At 42.2% G+C, this 19,745-nt stretch overlaps 1 protein-coding gene across 1 annotated transcript in view; it reads left to right on the top strand.

Moving 5' to 3' along the window:
• Positions 1–19,745, top strand: part of syne2b (spectrin repeat containing, nuclear envelope 2b) — a 164,953-nt gene that overhangs the window by 140,674 nt on the left and 4,534 nt on the right. The window contains 13 exon segments of the mRNA XM_044167586.1: positions 4,000–4,162; positions 8,971–9,158; positions 9,514–9,664; positions 11,141–11,323; positions 12,708–12,845; positions 13,029–13,223; positions 13,625–13,928; positions 15,077–15,210; positions 15,333–15,462; positions 16,386–16,597; positions 17,698–17,898; positions 18,119–18,247; positions 19,004–19,195. Coding sequence (XP_044023521.1) covers positions 4,000–4,162; positions 8,971–9,158; positions 9,514–9,664; positions 11,141–11,323; positions 12,708–12,845; positions 13,029–13,223; positions 13,625–13,928; positions 15,077–15,210; positions 15,333–15,462; positions 16,386–16,597; positions 17,698–17,898; positions 18,119–18,247; positions 19,004–19,195 — 2,320 coding nt within the window.

The following is a 19,745-nucleotide window of genomic DNA, read 5'->3' as shown; positions in this document are numbered from 1 at the left end:
TGCAGCATGAGAGAAGAAAAAACTCTTAATTACTTTTCAGCTCACTGCTGCTTTTCAGACGTGCAAGCGCTCCCTCGCACCAGGTGCCGATTATCACATGATCACTGTGTTACAGACGCCTTCGTCTGAATGACAAGCAGCCATTACCGTAACAGATAGATGAAGCCGGCAATGTTATGTATTCCATGTCCAAAAAGGGCTTTAGATTTACATTTCTGTTTTCTTTCTTTGAACCGTGTTTGTCTTTTTCTGTGTATTTGTGTGTCATTCTTCCTTCTTTTCCTCCACCTGTTGTCGACTTAACCAGTCTTCATCATTCAGTCCTGTAATATATTACCTGCTCTTAGTGCACTGAGCCCCAGGCTGGTTTATTTGAAATGGAAGAAGGTGGCAGATGGAGGTTTTCCAGACTGAGGTTCCCTGCTGGGTCTGTCTGTGTCAGCAGCTTCGGCCCTGTTGGCGGTAATGTCCGAGGTCGTGTCCACAGTAATGGCAATCGACAGCTGAACCTGTAATCTGCTCAAGACCTGGACTAACTTTAATGGGCTTCTGTTACTTTGTTCCTGCTTGTTGGCTTGTTGTTGCAGGATAGTGCCTGCTGTAAACTGATATTACAGTTTTACAGGTGGTGTCGATTGTTTCCAGCCTGAATATGTACTTTTCTACTCTTAAGCGCCTCTAGGATATTCTCTGGTCCTACTAAGTTGTCCTGAATCTCTGATATCCAAACATACACACACAGAGACACTTCCACGCATAAACACACTTACATTTGGTAGCACTTAAATGTAAGTTAAAACTGTGGAATTCCAATATATTTTGTAAATGACTGAGTGTTTTGTGTTGTCTGCAGGGTCAATGATTTGCCTTCATCCAGATTTACATAGTTCTGTTTTGGAAAAGATGTATGTAATCAGGAGTAGTGACATAAATATGTGTCAAGAGATTACTTTGGAGGAGTAAGGTGATGTAAGGTTCTGGGTTTAATGCAAGTATTCCTCTAGATTAGTCTTAAAGGCTCAGTTCGCTCAAATCATCCAGATCTCTGGCTTATCTGTTTCTGGAAAGATATGTTGCTGTTTATTTTTTAAAGGTTTTTTAGTCGATCAGTTAACAGAAAACCAATCATCAACAATTTTGATAATTGGCTGTTTGATTAAGTCTTTTAATAAAGCAAAATGCCAAGTGTTTACTGTTTCCAGCTTCTTAAATGTGAGGATTTGCTGATTTTCTCTGTTTTATATTGCTGCAAAATTCTTTTGGGTTTTTGACTGTTGGTCGGCAATTTGAAGACATCTCCTTGTGCTCTGGGAACCTGTGATGTGCATTTTTCACTACTTTATAACATTTTAAACTAAGTCATTATATTAATCCTAAAAATAATGAAAACATGAGTTGACATTAAAAATAATTGTTAGTTGCAGTTAGTTACAAATTTTACAAAGGAGCTCCCGACGCTGTGTATCCTTAAGTGAACCTGTTACTGCATCCAGAGGTTTGGAGAGATAGGAGGAGGAGGAGGGAACAGGCAGACTGCAGGGGAGGAGAGGGATGGAGGAGGGTGGGGGGGCAGTGCTTGCTAGCGGATGAGCCATCGCGATGGAGTAGCCTCCTCACCAGCCCGTAAGTACCTCTCGCCCTGATCCCGAGCCCTCATCACGCCCCGGCACACCCGGCCAGCGTGAGGCTGAGGAGGCAGATCGGGTGTTTTGTTGTGATAAAGAGGAAGAGGAGGAGAGACGGAGAGCGGGAGTGAAGGGGGATGGGCTGGGCTTTGTCGGTGCAGGCATGTAGGCAGGCAGATGCATGCCGAGTCATTCAGAGCAAATTCAATTCAGATCACCAGCTCGAGTCGTCTTGTGTGTGTTGGTATTTATACAAGGTGGCAGCCTGGACAGAAGGTGTGTGTGTGTGTGTGTGTGTGTGTGTGTGTGTGTGTGTGTGTGGGGTTGCTATGAGCCTATATATGTCCGTCTGTGATCGCAGCAGCATGTTTTTTATCTCCTTGATGTTTCTCTCCGCCCCTCCATTTACTGCCACATCCTCACGTACTGTAGAGACATGCAACCTTGAGCTCACACCTGCATGCATGCACACACACACACACACACACACACACACACACACATACACACACACACACACGTGCGCTCTGCACAACCTGCTGCCCCCTGTATCTCAAGATGCGTGGAACATAATATTGCTGTCCTGTGAGACATTTTCAGATAAATTACAGCCATGCTTCTTTATAGGAGACGTAGAAAATCCCCTTAAAACCGTTTCTATTATCTCAAAAAAGCATTTTCACCAAGATTAAAAAGAGTTTTTCTTTGTTTGTGGAACGTCGAACGTTACGGAGATGCACGATTTTCACTGGACAGCAAAGTAGATAATTAATTGGCCAGCATTAGTGAATATGTCATTCAAACATTCAAGTCCCCTGTAGTTTAGAGAAAGATCTTTGACGAAATCCACAAAAATCCAGTACTGGGTGGGCTGCAAAAACCTTTTAACTCATTTCAATTAATTAGAAAAGGGCACCCCCCACTGCTAAAAATGAGAGTCAGTGTGATTGCCACATTATACTAATTTGTATTTATAGAACACACAAAACTGCACTGGTGTCACAATCAGAATGACATAACCTAAAACATATTTGTTTAAGGGCAATGACAGACCTCCAGACAACACAGGCAGACTGAACTCTGGATGTGTCTACAGTGCAGTCCCATCCAACCACACACACACACACCTTCACACACACATTGATACTCAGAGGTGGATTTTGGTGGAATGCTCTCAGTGGCTGTAGTCACATGACGGTGCAGTGTCACCCTCTCTGCATTGTGTTGGTTTGTGCAGGAGAATGAACCGATGTAGGTCACTGACCTGAGAGCTGAACTGGAATGCGGTCTCTTCTCCCAGACAACACCCAGCTCTCAGTCAGATGTAGGTCAGCCTGCAGCTCTTCTATAATGGCTCCCGTTGTCACACGGGAGAACGATAGCAGCACTTCCCAGACACAGTGACAACCTGCCACAGTGCTAATCTGTGGTGTAGAGCGGAGCATAGTGCTAACACTGGCAGGGCGATGGGTGTGATTCTCACTGTAGACGGCCATGCTCAACATTTCTGCACTGTGAAGCAACGTCGTGTTCACGCTGAATCTCAAAGTATCCCAATTCTGATTATTTTCCTCTCATATGAGACATACAGCAGATCTGATGTGTTTAAAGAGTGAAAAGTAGGTCCAAATCAGATTTAGTCAGCGTTGCCATGATGAAAACTAAATCTTGGCTCATTAGCTGAGGCCAGTATTAGTATCGTGAATAAGAAGACAACAGAGTAGACAAATTTCCTTCCTCTCAGCTCACAGCTGATGTTTTGTTTTTTAAAGGCTCAGTAATTTCCTTAAGTAAACAGCTGTTCACTGTAGTTTTTATCAAACAAAAAGGAGAAAATAGTGCATTTGTTGGGGACTATTTTCAGCGGCGGATGAATCCACATGTGCTGTAGTGAGTGTTTGGGGCAGCAGGACGGTGTGTGTGGGACTGAGTCAGAATAAACTACAGTGTGTGTGTTCATGATGATGAAGGAACATGTCACCCAGTGCAACAGTGCGGCTCACTGATGTGTTTTTAATAGTTTCTGGACAACAATGGAGCTCTGTGGCTCAGAGGAAGAAGATACATCAGGCTTTGATACACACACAATACTTGTTAGTAGATACATTCAGTATTGGTTTTAGTGTTTTCATGGAATTTATTGATAGTACGAAAAATATAGAATATCACCTGTTGATTTAAAGGAGCAGTGCATAGGATTTAGTGGCATCTAGCAGTGAAACTGCAGTTTGCAAACTAGTTGTGTAGAAGAGAGGAAGAGCAGATGAATTGGTGGAACAAAACCGTTTACCAGTTTCAGGTTTCAGGGGAAATTATCTTTGACTAGCGAAACTCCAGTGACCCCTTCTGTAACAAGACATTTTTCTCTCTACAGGGTGAGGAAGCTTAAGGAGACGCTGGTGACGGTGCAGCAGCTTGATAAGAACATGAGCAACCTGCGGACATGGCTGTCTCGCATCGAGGCCGAGCTGGCCAAGCCGGTGGTCTACAGCGTCTGCCACAGCGACGAGATTCAGAGGAAACTGGTTGAGCAGCAGGTGGGCGAAGACGAAATGATTTTTTTTTTTTTTACTGAGATGTTTGAGCAGCATATTACTCAATCATGAAAGTGTGTATGGCTGGAAGTCAGCTGCTGTTCAACAGAGAAGCAAAGTGGCAGAAGGTTTTTCAGGCGGCCAGGGTTCTGCACGTAAAAGTCTGTCTCAGTTAATGCATAGACAAGGTTAGGTGACTGACAGTTGGAGCACTTCAAGGCTCAGATGGATGTGAAAGTCTCCTGGTTGAATCATCAGTACAAAAGCTGAACAACTGTGTCACAAAATATCTGATTCTTTGAAAAAAAGGTCAAAGGTACCAAGTGTGTCCCAAGGTGCATTTCAGTTAACCTGATAAACCATTTAGAATTTAAAGGGGCACTCCACTGACTTTACACATGAAGACCAGTTTGAATAATTTAATATGCACAGTTGTATAATATCTTCTGTGGCTCTGTGAGAAAATAACCCTAATGATGTCATCAGAGGTTATTTCGAGTTGGGCTTGAGACTTTATATTTTTACAGAAAGCCTGCGCTACGAACTGGGGGTGAGCTTGAGAGACATGCGCATGTTATTAAGCGGTGAGATGCAAGTTGCATTATGGGAATTGTAGGATCTGGGGTTTTTGGAGGTTCACCCATACTAGGGACCAAAAAGTGAAGATATCTCTGTAGCAAAATTAGTAATTTTGACATATCTTTTTTTTAACTTCTCTCTCACAGGACCCCCAACCGTATGGAAGTGCAGTACTAAGTTTCACCCCTTTAAATCAGTTCAGATTCTGGTTCAATGTTGAATTAATTCAGAAACTATGGCACAATGTCCCAATCACAAAGATAAAGCATTCTGAATTTGCTACAGCTCTGTTTCCTGCCTCTGTCTAACTTCTTCATCGTCACAGTGGCTGCGGCTAATTGGTTTTGTCGTATTTAGAGCTCTTCACCAAACCAAACTGACGGAAAAAAGGGAGATCAAACAAAACAGGAGACTCCCATGTTTCTATGTGGAGGAACAACGATAGTTATCAGTAAAAGAAAACTTTCAAATGGTACTTTACAGTGGTCAAAATATCAAACTAGTGGCTCGTCCCACCTCGTACCTCTATATAACTACTGAGCTTGGACATCTTCCAGGTAAAAAAAGGGCTTTAAAAGCTGTTCTGCGATGGCACAGGGCCGAATGCAGACTCCACTTTGAGGGTAGACACCGAAGGGCACTTTGAGGGGATCTTAGGGCAGGAGGTACCCACTAATGACGCATGCCTGCTTTTAACCCCTTTATGTTATGGCCACCCCGTAGTGGGCCACAGTATAATAATAGAAGAGTACAGTAATGTGTGCTGCAAAGTAAAATATCAGCAAGCTGCAGGAAGAGGGGTATTTGTGAAGGAGGATGCTGTCACACTGGGCTGAGAGATGGTAAATGCACTGAGAGCCAGGCCTCAGCCGGCGGCCCAAATAAAGGAAATGGACTTTAGCCTCTTAGTCCATTTGTAGTCTGCCATACTGCTACTTTACTAAAAGGAAAAAAGTTTCTGTTATGAAAGGAAGTGGAGGGATGGAAAAATCTGAAAATAAATATTGGTACAGTAGGGTGTCTACTTCACTGTAGGTGTAGACACCCTACTGCCTTCACCAATATCTTGATCAGATTTTTGTGTTTGTGTATAATCAAACACTGTCTGCCAGGGTAGGGTGATAGGACAACACATTAGACATCATTGACAGGGGGAATCTATTGTCAGTGGACATTTTTTGGCATATTTAAATCACCAAACTAAGCGCCTTCTTTTTGCAGCATGATTTCCTTCTAAAAGCAAAATGTGTGTGCCATCACAGGATGGAAATGAAATGGGTGAATTTGCAAAAGTCACAGCAACATATCAACCAAAAAATCTCCCAAGCTCTGATTCTTTGCCAAAACACATTAGCCTATAGGCCTTTTTACACCGAGCATGTCACGAATAAACGGCACGGAAATCAAAAGAATTGCTGGCATCAAAAGTATTTTGTCGGCACAAATTGCTAAAAAAAAAAAAAATGCTAATGGGGCCTGAAGTGTCGATATCTGGGTGCGGGTTTTGTGGACTTTGTTAAAAGGAAACTTGTCTCATCACAGGCGAAAACAGGAGCAAATCTTGGAGTGAATAAGATGTATGTTGCATTTCAGCTAAGCAAAATTTCTGATGTTTTTAAATTACATGTGAATAAATTGCCATAAAAATGGCTCTCTGTGTGAAAGGACCTTCCAAATAATATGATAAACTGAGGCCACAGTTTTTAGATTGTTTTGTATTTTTATAGTGTCGCCATACTAGTTGATATGTCACAGTTTGTGCCAGTAATTGTTAGTAGTTGCAATGGAAGTGGCAACATGAGGCTTTGTTCATTGATGCTGAGGCTGCACAATGTTCCACACAACATGAACTGCTTACCTGAGTGCTCCACTGAGGCTTTTTAAGTAACATCATGCTGTCTCTGAACAGCTCCGTGGTTTTGTAATGCAGTTGTATAACTCATGCTGTACAGTGTAATCTATTACATCTAAAACATAGGCTGTTGCCATTTGAACAGATGATGGTTGTAAACTTTGTCCATATCACTCAGCTCCTCTACCTGCACTGTTTTTGTGAAGAGAAACGAAAAGTGTGGAGGGCACCTTGTTCCCGCGACAACAACTCATCTCACCTGTTGCTCCTGTTATATCTGATCCAACCCTTTACCGTGGTACAGACGCTGGATTATTTAGGAATACTTAACTCTCAAACACCACAGCAACCATGAACATGGTTTCTCCAGTCTCCATGCCTCTCCCTTAGAGGCTGGGCACCACAGATTGGCTGACAGGAGTCATAGCTTTTCTGAGAAGCTCAACATTTTCTACACTTTGAAAGTGCTTTGCCTGCCAAAAACAGGAGGAGTGCTTTATTTTGATTATAAAAAGCTACTGACAGTTATGAAATGGCTGCATGTGAACTTTTTCCGTCCAGAACCTGTGGGTGCTGCTAATACACACAGGTTCTAGGAGAGTTTGGATATTGCTCGTTCTAGCTTTATGATGGATTTTGTGAGAGCGTAGATTAATTTCACAAAATGTTAACATTGGAGGAGGCTGACCTGCGCTCATTTGTTGAGGCACTGATAATCTCTTGCTAATCATTTTATCTCCTCTCACAATACTTGTGAAATATTTGCAATGAGTGGAGTGACAGAAGGAAAAAATACACTTGAAATCTGCAAAACAAATTGGAATTGAGCTGCCTGTTTGAATCTAGACAGGGTCTGAGGAAAGAAATGGTTCATGAAAGAGAGGGAGAGACGTGACAGACACGCAGAAAAAATCAGAAAGAAAAACATGAGTGAGTTGGTGAAAGTGAAGAAATAGCCAGGCCGGCTGAAAGAGGCAATTCGTCAGAAAAGGCTGCAGTTCTCATCATTAATGTATGAGGGATGGCTGAAATGACTCCTGTGTGAATGGGCTCTTTAAGCTTTCAGCTGTCACCATGGCAACCAAGAGAGTGGTAACTTTGAACAAACAAGAGCCGACAAAAGTGCTGTCAGGCTTCAGAGGGAGCTGCGCACTGACACACTCTCACACACACCGAAAAGCCCTCCGGCTGACTCCGGCTGACCGTGAAAACCACCAAGACAATATCAGTTATTGTTGACAAACACAGTTTGTCTGGAACCATAATGGAAGATCTTAAAACAGATGTGTCCTAATTCCGTACTGAAGCAAAGAGTTTTCAGTGTGTGCTATATATTAGCCTTTATAATGTCTTGTTTTTGCAATTAGTTTACACTGTTGTACTAAGAGGAAATGATGCAATAGGTGCACCATCAGAGATCAATAAAACTTTGGAATGTCACTGCCAATTAAACTTCACGAATAGACAGCAAAATGTCGTTTTTTTGTTTTCCAAGATCATTCTGGAACTGTCTCATCACCATTCACAATTTATAAAAAATTTTGCAGCTGTGAGTAGCTCCCCATTTCCTTTGAACATTGCAATATGGGACAACAATGTAAATCAACAGCTAATTAAAAATTAAAAATCTTTAATTTTAAGAGTATGCGTAATTTTACCACTTTTCTCGTGTGAAGGCATTCTATAGTCTTCCAGAGCTTTAACTCTCATGATCTTCATCGGCAAATGGGGTCGGTTCAGTTGTCATCATGTGACCTAAATGTGAAACTTCGGTCACGTGATAACAGGTGATCTCCTGTCTCACTTCAAAGATGGTCTCTGGCATCAGATGTGGATGGTCTCCTTGATTTTCCTCCAGCTGTCCACCGACTCCTGGACGATGACTTTGACACCTTTCCAATCGATGCTGAAACCACCTGTAATCACGTGACTGAAGCTCCATACTTGGGTCACGTGATGACAACTGAGCACCTGTTTTAACTCTACTGCTGCTTTTAGGAATGCTGTGAGGACTCTTGCTGGTACTTGGCTGCTCTTCACATCTCCTTCACATTCAGAATCTCTTGTAGCCATTCCACCGTTGTACTGAGCCATCATCTGTTGCACTCAGGAACAAATACTTGTGTCAAATTATTGTCAAAGTCTGGAGTGTTTACTCTGGAGTGTTAGTGTGGTGTACTTGGGCAGCTGAAAACTATTTTTAAATTCAAACTCAAAATGACAAATACAAGGAAACCTTGATCTTCCTCCAAGCATATTGTTGTATTGATAAGTAACAACTGCCCATTCATTGAGCTGTGAGTCCATGTGACTTATAATCCTTGGTTTCTTTACGAACTGTAGATGTGATCGAGTCGTTTCTGTGCTGTTTGACCCGCAGGATCTGCAGCGAGACATCGAGCAGCACACGGACAGCGTGGCGTCGGTGCTGACGCTCTGTGACGTCCTGCTCCACGACGCTGACGCCTGCGGCAACGACTCGGAGAACGACTCCATCCAGCAGACCACCCGCAGCCTGGACCGACGCTGGAGGAACATCTGTGCCATGTCCATGGAGAGGAGGATGAAGTGAGCGGCCAGACAGAGTCACAGACTGTGTATTAATGCTTCATTGTGCCACAGAATGAACAGAAACCTCCTTATAAAATCTCTATTATGTCAGGTTAGGTTATTATAGCAAAATAAGACCTGACATAAAGTAAACATAAAAGACATAAATGATTATATAAGTTAAGCAATCAGTCAGTCTTTATTTACATGATTCATAAAAAAGAATTCAAATAGAGATACCTTATTTATAATTTATTTATATTTATTTGATCTGTTACCGCTGCTCATCATCTGTTCTGTGTCCTGCTCGCAGGCTGCTCAGGTTTTCTCAGTTGACTTTCCTCATCACACATCAACTTTCTGTTGTTTTCAGGATTGAGGAGACTTGGCGTCTCTGGTGTAAGTTCCTGGACGACTACTCTCGCTTTGAAGACTGGCTGAAGACAGCTGAGCTCACTGCAGCAAACCCAGACTCTGCCGACGTCCTCTACACCAGCGCCAAAGAGGAGCTCAAGAAGTTTGAGGTCAGCAGACGAACCTTTCTCTCCTTTTTATTTTTTCTTTTACTTTGGCAGAATACTGGAAAGAGAGGACTAAAGGCAAAGTGATGGCAAGAAAGACCATAAGCTAACAGGAAGTTCAGTTACATGTCCTGTCAGGCAGTGGTTGTCTAAAACTAAGCCCTAAAAATAAGGGCTAAATGATTTGTTTGATGATGCTACAGGAAAGGGCATAGGTTCATTAAAATCACAAGAGTTTTATCTAGTTGGTAACATGATTGTGCTTATTATTATTTCAGTAAATTTCTGGCCTGAGGGTGGTGCTAACAATGCCCACAGTCTTAAAAGATTCATTCTCTGAAAAGCATCAATGTAAAAAACTCTAACCCTTTTTGTTTTGTTTCCCCTTCAAATATGTCCAAAAGATTAATATTTTCCATCTTTACACAGTAGACTCACATGTTCCCTTAAAGCTAGGGAGGTAATGTATTTCAGAAGGATTTTTTTGTTATAATTGTTGAAATTCTCTTTACATCCCGACAGCAATCAATAAGTCAAATGCTCTGGGGGGAAAAATGAAACAAATCTGGTATCTGTGGCTGTCGCAGGCCTGTAATGAGCCCATCCAATCATTTGATTCAGGCTGAATGAAATAACTGGCTGGCCTGTCTACCTGTCTGCCTGCGCGCACTCTGCCCGTGCACTCATTGCACATGAAAATGTGTTTTGAGGGAGGGGATGGGATTTTCTCGGGTGGATACTTTCAAAATCTAGCTCTTGCTAGTTTCTTCCAGCTTACCCAAGCTTTCATGGGCTGCTGGATATGTCCAACATCTGGGACCAGTTGCAAAAAAGACTATGTTTATCAATTGTTCATTTTGTTAGACAATTAAATGACAGTCATACAAAAATGTCTGCAGCTCTGGAAGGTGAAGTTGAGTTCAGCACTAGAAGAGATCCAATCAAACACTCATCTTATACAGTGTTCAGGTTCAGGTGTCCTGTTGCGCTGAGACACAGAGGTATCTGAGGTGTCAGTCTGGATTAGAAACACAGATTAGTGTCTGGTAATCTGGACTCTGCCGAAGTGCCCTCATCTCCTCGGCAACAGGGATCCAGTGTCGATGGTGTTGCTTACTAAACACACTTCATCCTGTGGAGGACCTGTGACCTATATACTGACTGTCACTGGCATGGAATGGAAGCTATGGGAGCGTAATCGTTAGAATCAGCAGTAGGATGTAGGTTCAAATCCATAAACTGACTGGAAAAGGTTCTTAATCCTCCTGAGCAGCTGGTAGTGGAGGCCTGTTGTTTGCTTTATTGACCTTATTTAAATGTTAGACAGAAAAAGAGCATGTGTGCTTGTTTTGATTTTATCCATCCATCCATCCACCCTTCCTTCCTCTCTCCCTCCTTCCCAAAAATCCTGGCTTGGGCCTCGATCACAGCCTTTGGGATCCATTCATTTATATTTCTTCATATATGTTCTCATCTCAGGCGTTCCAGCGGCAGGTTCATGAGCGCCTGACTCAGCTGGAGCTGATCAACAAACAGTATCGCCGTCTGGCCCGGGAAAACCGAACCGACGCCGCCAGCAAGCTCAAAGTCATGGTCCACGAGGGGAACCAGAGGTGGGACAGCCTGCAGAAGAGGGTGGCTGCTGTTCTCCGCAGACTCAAGGTGAGAAAATAATGTTTTAAATCGCACACATGCAGCCAATAAAACGATGAAGGATATTTAGAACTGCGTTAGGAAATAGCAGCAAGAGATCGCTAACTTTGAACTTCAATACGCAGAAACTCAACAAACTGCATCACAGCAGAGAAAGTCATTTTTTTGTGTATGACTATGAAAATAAAAAGAAATTAGTAAGATAACAATCAGAAAGCAAACATCAGCACGCATCTCCCTGCTCTCAGCTCCGCCCTAAGCCGTCAGGATTTAGGTCACCTCTCAGACGGTGACGAGGCACGAGGCATCACGTCGGCAGGAAGCTGTTCTCATCGTGGCATGTGGCGCTGAGCAGATGGAGGACGTTTATGTTGCTTTATAAAGATCGCATGTAATCAAAGAACTCAGCTGATTGGTGCTGGTTGACCTCTGCAGGCTCAGCAGACCAGGGTCAACAGTGCTTAATGTATAATAATATACTGTCACAGTGGTTAATTCCCAGATTGGAGATGAAGGGCTCAGAACTTGTGCTGAGATATAACTGATTTTATTCATACAACATTTTGCTCTACACACTAGTTCTAGTAGTTCTACTTCAACAGTTCAGCTCAGCACCACAGACATACTAACAATATTTTAGGTTCTTTGGAGAGAAATAATCCCTTTGTTTTGAGTAAATCTTAAACATCAGTGCTTGAAGACAACAAACTGGTGTTTTTCAGGGGGCTGGTTTGGCAACATTGTATCTGGTCAAATTATAAATAAAACCGACTTTAATGCCTTCTTTTTGCATTTTTCGCCACTGTATTCATGAATTTGAAAGGTTTTCACTGGGTTTCTATCCAGTGTTTGCCCATTAACCCACTGAGGTTTAACCCGGTGAGACACATTTTTACTGCTGATAGATCTGAGTTAAGTTTAGCTGGCGTTTTTAAAAAGAACATCAGATCACACACAACTAGAAAAATCTCAAGGATGACACAATGAAGTCCAATGTGGTCCTTGATGCTAAAAGAGTTAAGCCTGGTGATCCAGGTGACTAAGTGACATCATACTACCAACAAACCAATAGATAAGTCAGTAAAAATTACATACAAATTATAACTAGGAAGGTAAGTTTACACATCCAAGTCTCCATAAGCTACACTTTGACCTTCTTTGTTGATTCTATAGTTGCAGAATTACTGTAACCTGCATTTTATTTGTGAGACCTGTTTTAACCATCTGACCACGTCAGTGCGGACCAATTCTGTTTAGCTCTGGGTGATATAGTATTTACAAATCGTTATGTTTTTTGTCCCTATATGAACCCTATGGATGGGATGAATACTACTATTGGTATATAAACAGCATTTAAACAATGCTGTCCGTCTTCTGCTCTGTGCTCCCGCAGCACTTTACCTCTCAGAGAGAAGACTTTGAGGGAACGCGTGAGGGGATCCTGGTCTGGCTGACAGAGATGGATCTCCAGCTCACAAACGTGGAGCACTTCTCCGAGAGCGACATCGAAGACAAGATGAGACAGCTGAACGTAAGTCTGTTCCTACTGACAGTTACCTGCAATATGTCATAAACTAGGACACAGTTCTCATTTTTAAACTTAACAAAAGTTTGAAGTGTTGCCAGGTTGTTTACATATTGCTGATTACTCTGGCTCGATACACGACCGACATCTTTTCAGCGTCTTTTCCTTCCCTCGGGTCTCCCTCTGCAGGGCTTCCAGCAGGAAATCACCCTGAACACCAACAAGATCGACGCCCTGATCGTGTTTGGGGAGAACCTGATCCAGAAGAGCGCTCCTCTGGACGCCGTGTTGATCGAGGACGAGCTGGAGGAGCTGCACTCCTACTGCCAGGAGGTGTTCGGCAGAGTGGCTCGGTTCCACCACCGCCTCGTCAACAGACGCCCGGTCAGTACTACATATAGGGCCACGTTTACTAATAAACATTTTTCTTTTTATTCAATCATTACCAATAGTCCACAACACACGTGGATGTTTTGGGCTCTGCCTTCGTGTGTGTGTGTGTGTGTGTTTTAACCAATAGTTTGACATTAAACTCACTTGAAAACATTTCATTATCCCATGTTTAAGCTGCAGTTAGGTGGAGGGTAAAGCATGTCTTTCAGGAACACAGTTGTATCAAACATGGTTACAGGGATGACAATAGAGTTGATGTTTGTGTCTGTTATTAAGGAATCTGTTTACCCATGATTCCACTTGTGTACCGTTTTGCTTCCATTCCATTGTTTCTAAATGTACGCACAGCTGACAGACATACATCTCTTCTCTTCTTCTTCAATGTTTTTAAGGTTCTGGAGGAGGAGAGGGAACTGTCAGACCGGGACACAGACCTGGACGACTCACCCGATCTGACCAACGGGACTTCCTGGGCGGAGGCGAGGAAGAAGGAGGAGGAGGTTCCAGCAGCAGGTGGAGTCTCAGCTGGACGGCAGGCCGTGTGCCACCTCCTAGCGCCCCCTCTGGAGAGGTCGGGACGCGAGACCCCCGTCAGCGTGGACTCCATCCCGCTGGAGTGGGACCACACTGTCGACGTGGGAGGATCGTCGTCACATGAGGATGACGAGGATGCCACCTTCTTCAGCGCTCTGTCAGGTAATAACTGCACGTCGGTGTTCACTATTCTCATCAGTTAATTATTTATTCTTATTAGAAAAATTGTGGTTTTGTATGTTTCCTTCCATCTTGGCAGCTATTGGTTTAATTTTATCTTAATACATAGAACACATGAAGCTAACTTGGGTGAGATACTGTTATAGTCGACAATGTTCCAGCTTTGTTTTCTCTCAGAATTGATGTTATCATTACGTAGTACAGCAGCTGCAAGGAAGAAACCTGTTATTGAAAACTCTCCTCGATGTGGTGCATTCCAGGACACTCAGTTGTCCAAAAACAGTTGCCTGCTGAAAAGTATTTTTTTTGGAAAATCAAGACCTGATTACAATAAGCAATGACGTGAATTCGAATCTCAGAGCATCCTTGAATACAGCAACAGAGTTCAGAACAGTCCCTGCTTCCATCTGCATTACCAAGCAACAACAATATAAATTGTTTACTGTAATTGACATTTACAAGTTTCATGTCCTTGCAAGTTGATTTCCAGACTGCAGTGAAATTAAAAGAATCCAAGGTTGGCATTGAAAGTACTTAATTAAGTAATTAATCAGTATTTGAATTAATTAGTAATTAATCTTAAAAGGTTGAAAACTACTGCTTCTTTTTTCCTTTTAAAAAAGAAGTCTGGTGATATTCTATATTTGACTTAAGGTCAGCAAATCCCGCGAAAAGACCAAAATCAATCAGAAAGTAGAGACGGACCAACACACTTGACCTCCACTCTCTCTTGAAGATGTGAAGGTCAGAGAGCTCAGAGTCGTTTGTTAAAGCAGCCTCGGGTCGGCACTCTGCCTCACTGTGTGTACCCTGAGTTACAGATGTGGCGGTGCACCACTGAAACTCATTCACTTTATTATAATGTTTACCAAGATCAAATCTTTCAAGTGAAAACATGAAACTTGCACAATGTGGTAATGGATGTTATTTGCTTTTGCAATTCATTTGGCCTTTTTATGCTGTTTTGCATGAATTTGAAAGATACTTTAGTCTTATGCATGTGTCAAATGGTTTGTGTGAATCATAAGAGTAATGCACCTTATGGCCTTTTTTGTCTTTTTGGTTTTGCCCCTCTCTCCATTTCTTCTTTCTTTCTTAATTTTACACGACTTTTATTAAACTTTCCTCAGTGAAGTCAGTGACCGACCCGCCCAGCTGGCACCAGCCCGGCTCCCCAGAGAGGAAACGAGTTCCCAGAGAAATCATCCGAGGCCTGAGCTCGTCCCCCACACGCACCAGTACTCCCTTTCACCAGCAGGGCTACGTAAGGACACACACATCAACATCTCAGAAATGTTTAAGTTCCCAGCACGATGCAGCACGTTTGTTTTTCACTGAAGAGGAGCGTTTTAGGTTAAAGTTGTGTGTTGTGCTGTGTGTGTTCAGGCTAAGCTGATGTCAGAGTGCAGCGGCAGCATCAGCAGCGTGAAGAGAGTAAAGCTGATCCTCAACGATGAGGAGGAGCTAGAGGATCCGGGTCTGACCAGCAGCACGGCCGACAAACAGACCAGCACAGGTACGCTGACGGAGATAAACACCCGAGTGAGAGGTGTCATCATTTCTGGAAAATTAAACGACAGACAGCAGAACAGGGAAAGGGTGCATTCAAGGTCCCGATGGAAATTTTAGAAAATACAGATTGTAATATAACTGTAACATGTTGTAGACTGTTCTGTGTGACCAAAGGAGGACATGGTTGAATCTCCCACGTGATAGTTTGATGTCAAAATTAAGACCACCCACTACTTTCCCATAAGCCTATAATGTCTTCTCACAAAGACGATGTAATGAATAAAGTTTTTGATTAAGGGATTCATTAAGTTTATGTCACAAAATAGTGAAAAATGCCCATCACAAGTTTCCAGATGTCTTCAGATGATTACTTTTAGTTTTTTCAACGAACAGTCCAAAACCCAAAGATATTTAATTTTAAATTATACAAAACAGAGAAAAGCAGCAAATCCTCACATTTGGGAAGCCGGCACCAGAAAATAGTTTTTTAAGTTTTGCTTTATAATTGACTTTTAATCAATTGTCATTTCATTTTCTGTCGACTTATTGTGTCAACACCGATGTAACAAAATCATGTAGAGGCTTATAGTCTTCCTCTGCGAGTATTCACACAAACGTCTCATAAGTTAGTTTAAGTGGTAATGATTTATTTGATGCATTTAGCACCTTTTAATAACACCCACAGTTACATTATCAATTGTAGGAAAAGCTTAGAAATACCATTTAATGCTCATTCACACGTACACTGCATCCTGGTTTGATATTAACTGTGAAATAAATTCATTTAAGCAAGTCACCCTGCTAATGTTTAAAGTGAGACCCAACTCAAAAAAAGTGGTATGATGACAAACATAGAGGCTGTATACAACAATACAGCACAACTCATTTACAGCAAGGTTCATAACTCTGACTCTTGTTTCTGTGCAGGTGTGATCGAGCGCTGGGAGCTGCTACAAGTACAAAAGTTCAGCAACGAGACAGACATCAAGCAGGACCTGGAGCAGTGGCAAAAGCTGAACTCTGACCTCTGTGATGTCACTTCCTGGTTGGGCAGAGTGCTGCCAGAGCTAGAGAGGCTACAGCGGCTCGCACCGTTCACCAGCATCCGAGACATCGAAGTCAACATCAGAAAACTAAAGGTAAAACACCAACAACGTCTCTGAGAGCAGGTCAGAGTCACACATACGGAAACAACTGACAGCATAAGACCTTCATCAGGCTATCTTACAAAAATACCGTGGAGTAATATGTGTAAAAGCACAGTCTACATGTATACCACAAAATGGCTTAGTCTTTAATTATTTTGCGTGAACAACTAACACACAAACAGTCATAGAAATAAGTATTTCACATCAAATAGACAATTACAAAACTCTTTTTCATTAGATAACTATAACAACTCTGTAATAATAAATCCTGGTGATTCAAAAAAGAATCTGAAAAGGAAAAAAAAATGAACAGTGTTGTATCTAAAAGGCTTTCATGGATTTCAAGTAAGAGTAGAATTTTTCCTCTCAACTACATTATTAGTTAATGGTCTAAATGATGTGAAATGTTCTGTTATGTATCTTTTCACTGAGTGTAGTTTTCTGTATGTTGATGCAAGAGGTTGAAACCACAGTGAGATCAGGGTATCTGCCGGTAATTAAATCATTGGAAGTGCCTTGAATTTGATTACCAAAAGTCAAGGAAGGCATTTATGAACTTGGAAAAGCATCAAATGCAGCCTGGGAGCCTTAAATTCAGATGTTGCTGTTCAGACACTCCCATACAGTGATAGTTGTTGGGGTTTTTTTCATTTTCGAGTCAAAATTGGTGTTTATTCCAGTTTAAATGCTATTTAAAAAGGTCAACAAAAATATTAGATGTTACTTGATGAGACTCTTAAGATATTGTGAACAAATGTAGATGAACTGCCATGTCACTGCAGTCTGGTGAAGCTGAGAAAGTGAGGGCCAGAAATGTGTCTCAAATGTGTTTTTGCAGTCATTTTAACTGTGAACTTAACATGACTAAATCAAAAGCAGCTGCATAATGGTCGTCTTTTAGTTGACTGTATGACAGCTGTTATTTATCTAATACTGGGACAGAAGTGAGGTATGTAAGGAAATTTGTGGAAATTGATTCAGATCTTAGTTTGGACTTCAGACACTGAAGACATGAAAACATATTAATTGGGCAGTGAAACTGTCTAATCACACCCACACTGACATTTATCTCGTCCCTCTCTGTTGTCTAGGAGATGCAGAAGACTTTCAACAGCTACAAGTGTCTGATGATCTCCGTCAACCTGAGCAGCCGTCACTTCCTGCGGGGCGACAGTGCAGAGCTGCGGGAGCTGCAAGAGGCTCTGAGCTCAGCCAATCACAGCTGGACACAGGCCTGCAGCGGCCTGGAGAGCTGGGAGAGGAGGCTGCACTCTGCACTCCTGCAGTGTCAGGTTAGACATGGAGACACTCACTGTACATAGATAAACCTGCATTTTCTGTCTGTGAAACAGGAGCGGTAGAATAATGCACTATTAACCGATTCTCTAGTTTCACATTAACACATTTTCATCATAGAATAAGGAGTTTAAAATAGTTTGGTTAGTTTAAAAAGTGTGGTTCAGAATATGTGAACTGACTAACATCTCCTCTGTCCTCTGTGTTCTTCTTCAGGAGTTTCATGAGACACTGCACTCCCTGCTGTTGTGGCTCGCTCAGGCCGAGAACAAACTCTGTGCTGTGAATGTCAGCGACCGGTCGACATCACGCTCCACCCTGCTGGAGCACCGAGACACGCTGACGGTGAGCAGACGGCCGATCATTTCATCCATCACTGAGCCATGAGAATTTAAGTTTTTTTTTTGTTTTGTTTTTTTAATAGTGCCCAAAAGCTTTTTCCAAACATGGTACAGAATTTTAGAGTTTCAATGAGCTGAGGGGAAATTTGGGGCCTGTGACGTGGTTTATGGGAAATGTAGTCTTCATTTTTGGCACTAACAATACTGGCAATTTTAGTTAAAATTGTTGCTTGAATTCTATTTACTGTAAATATACACATAATTTGACAATGATCATTTCATGGAATAAGGCAGAAAAATGTCTCCATTCCATTAGTGTAGACTAAACTGTAGGATACACTGATCTGAACACAGACTGCACAGATTTTCACCAGGATTGGCTCACTTTCTAGAAACAAAAACCTCTGTTGTACACACTGTCGCACACCAAACAAATGAGATGAGAGAAAATACTCTAGTATTTCAATTTCCAGATAGTGTTATGTCTTCACTAGCTTGAACATTTAATTCTGCACTGTGTTCTTAAACTAACATAAATGTGCACATGTACACTTTGTCGTCATTATTTTTTTTACCATCTGCCTGATGCAGACGGCATGTGAAACCTCATCATGATCACCTGATCATTGTGAAGAGGCTGACTTGAAACTTGTTTATTAGGCTAAACATTCCAGGATGTTATACTGTTAGTGAGTATATAAACACTGCTTGGTCCCAGCTGTGTACTGACTCCAGCGCTCTCTGTCGCCCCCTGCTGCAGACTCTGCAGGAGGAGCTGTGCGGCCGCCAGCGGCAGGTCTCCTCACTGCAGGAGATCTCCTCTCAGCTCCTCTTGGAGGCTACCAGAGAAGACAGCGTGGAGGCAAAGGAGAAGGTCCATGTCATCTGCAACAAACTGCGTCTCCTGCTGCGACAGGTGGCTGCCGACCTGCACACGCTGCAGGGAAGACTGGTAAGTCCATTTGACTTTTTACCTCAGTCTGCTTTGACAACACACGAGGGCTCTGCTGTGATGTTTTCGTACACTCGATGAGTGGCTGTTTTTCCTGCCAAAAAGTTTTAAAATTAGAAAGTGACAAATGTAATGAGTTGACCATAGGGTCAATTTCAGAAACAAAACCAAAACAGTACTTACATCTTAATAAAACACAATGCTGCACTACCTGCCTTTGTGCACAACAGTGTCAGCAAATCCTGGAATTTCCTCCTGGCTCGCTATTGTAGCTTTTAAACTCAACTATGAGGGTAAAACTTTATTTTTATTTCTAATTTAATTTCAATAGTTTCCTGGAAAAGAGAGTGTTCAGCTGGCACACTTCCAATAAATGTACCCCAATTAATTGTGAGTGTAACTGCACAGCAGGTCAGCTGTAGAGTGGGTATTCCAATCACCACTTCACTTACTGGCAAGGTGCACGGAGAAGAGAAATCTGTCTTAAATGAGCTAAATATACAAAAGTGTAAAATTACATACATTTACATACAATTCAAAACAAAATTCA

The sequence above is a fragment of the Siniperca chuatsi genome, linkage group LG15 (genome assembly GCF_020085105.1).
Source record: "Siniperca chuatsi isolate FFG_IHB_CAS linkage group LG15, ASM2008510v1, whole genome shotgun sequence".
Classification (NCBI taxonomy): Eukaryota; Metazoa; Chordata; class Actinopteri; order Centrarchiformes; family Sinipercidae; genus Siniperca; species Siniperca chuatsi.
This window is presented reverse-complemented; position numbering and strand designations above follow the sequence as displayed.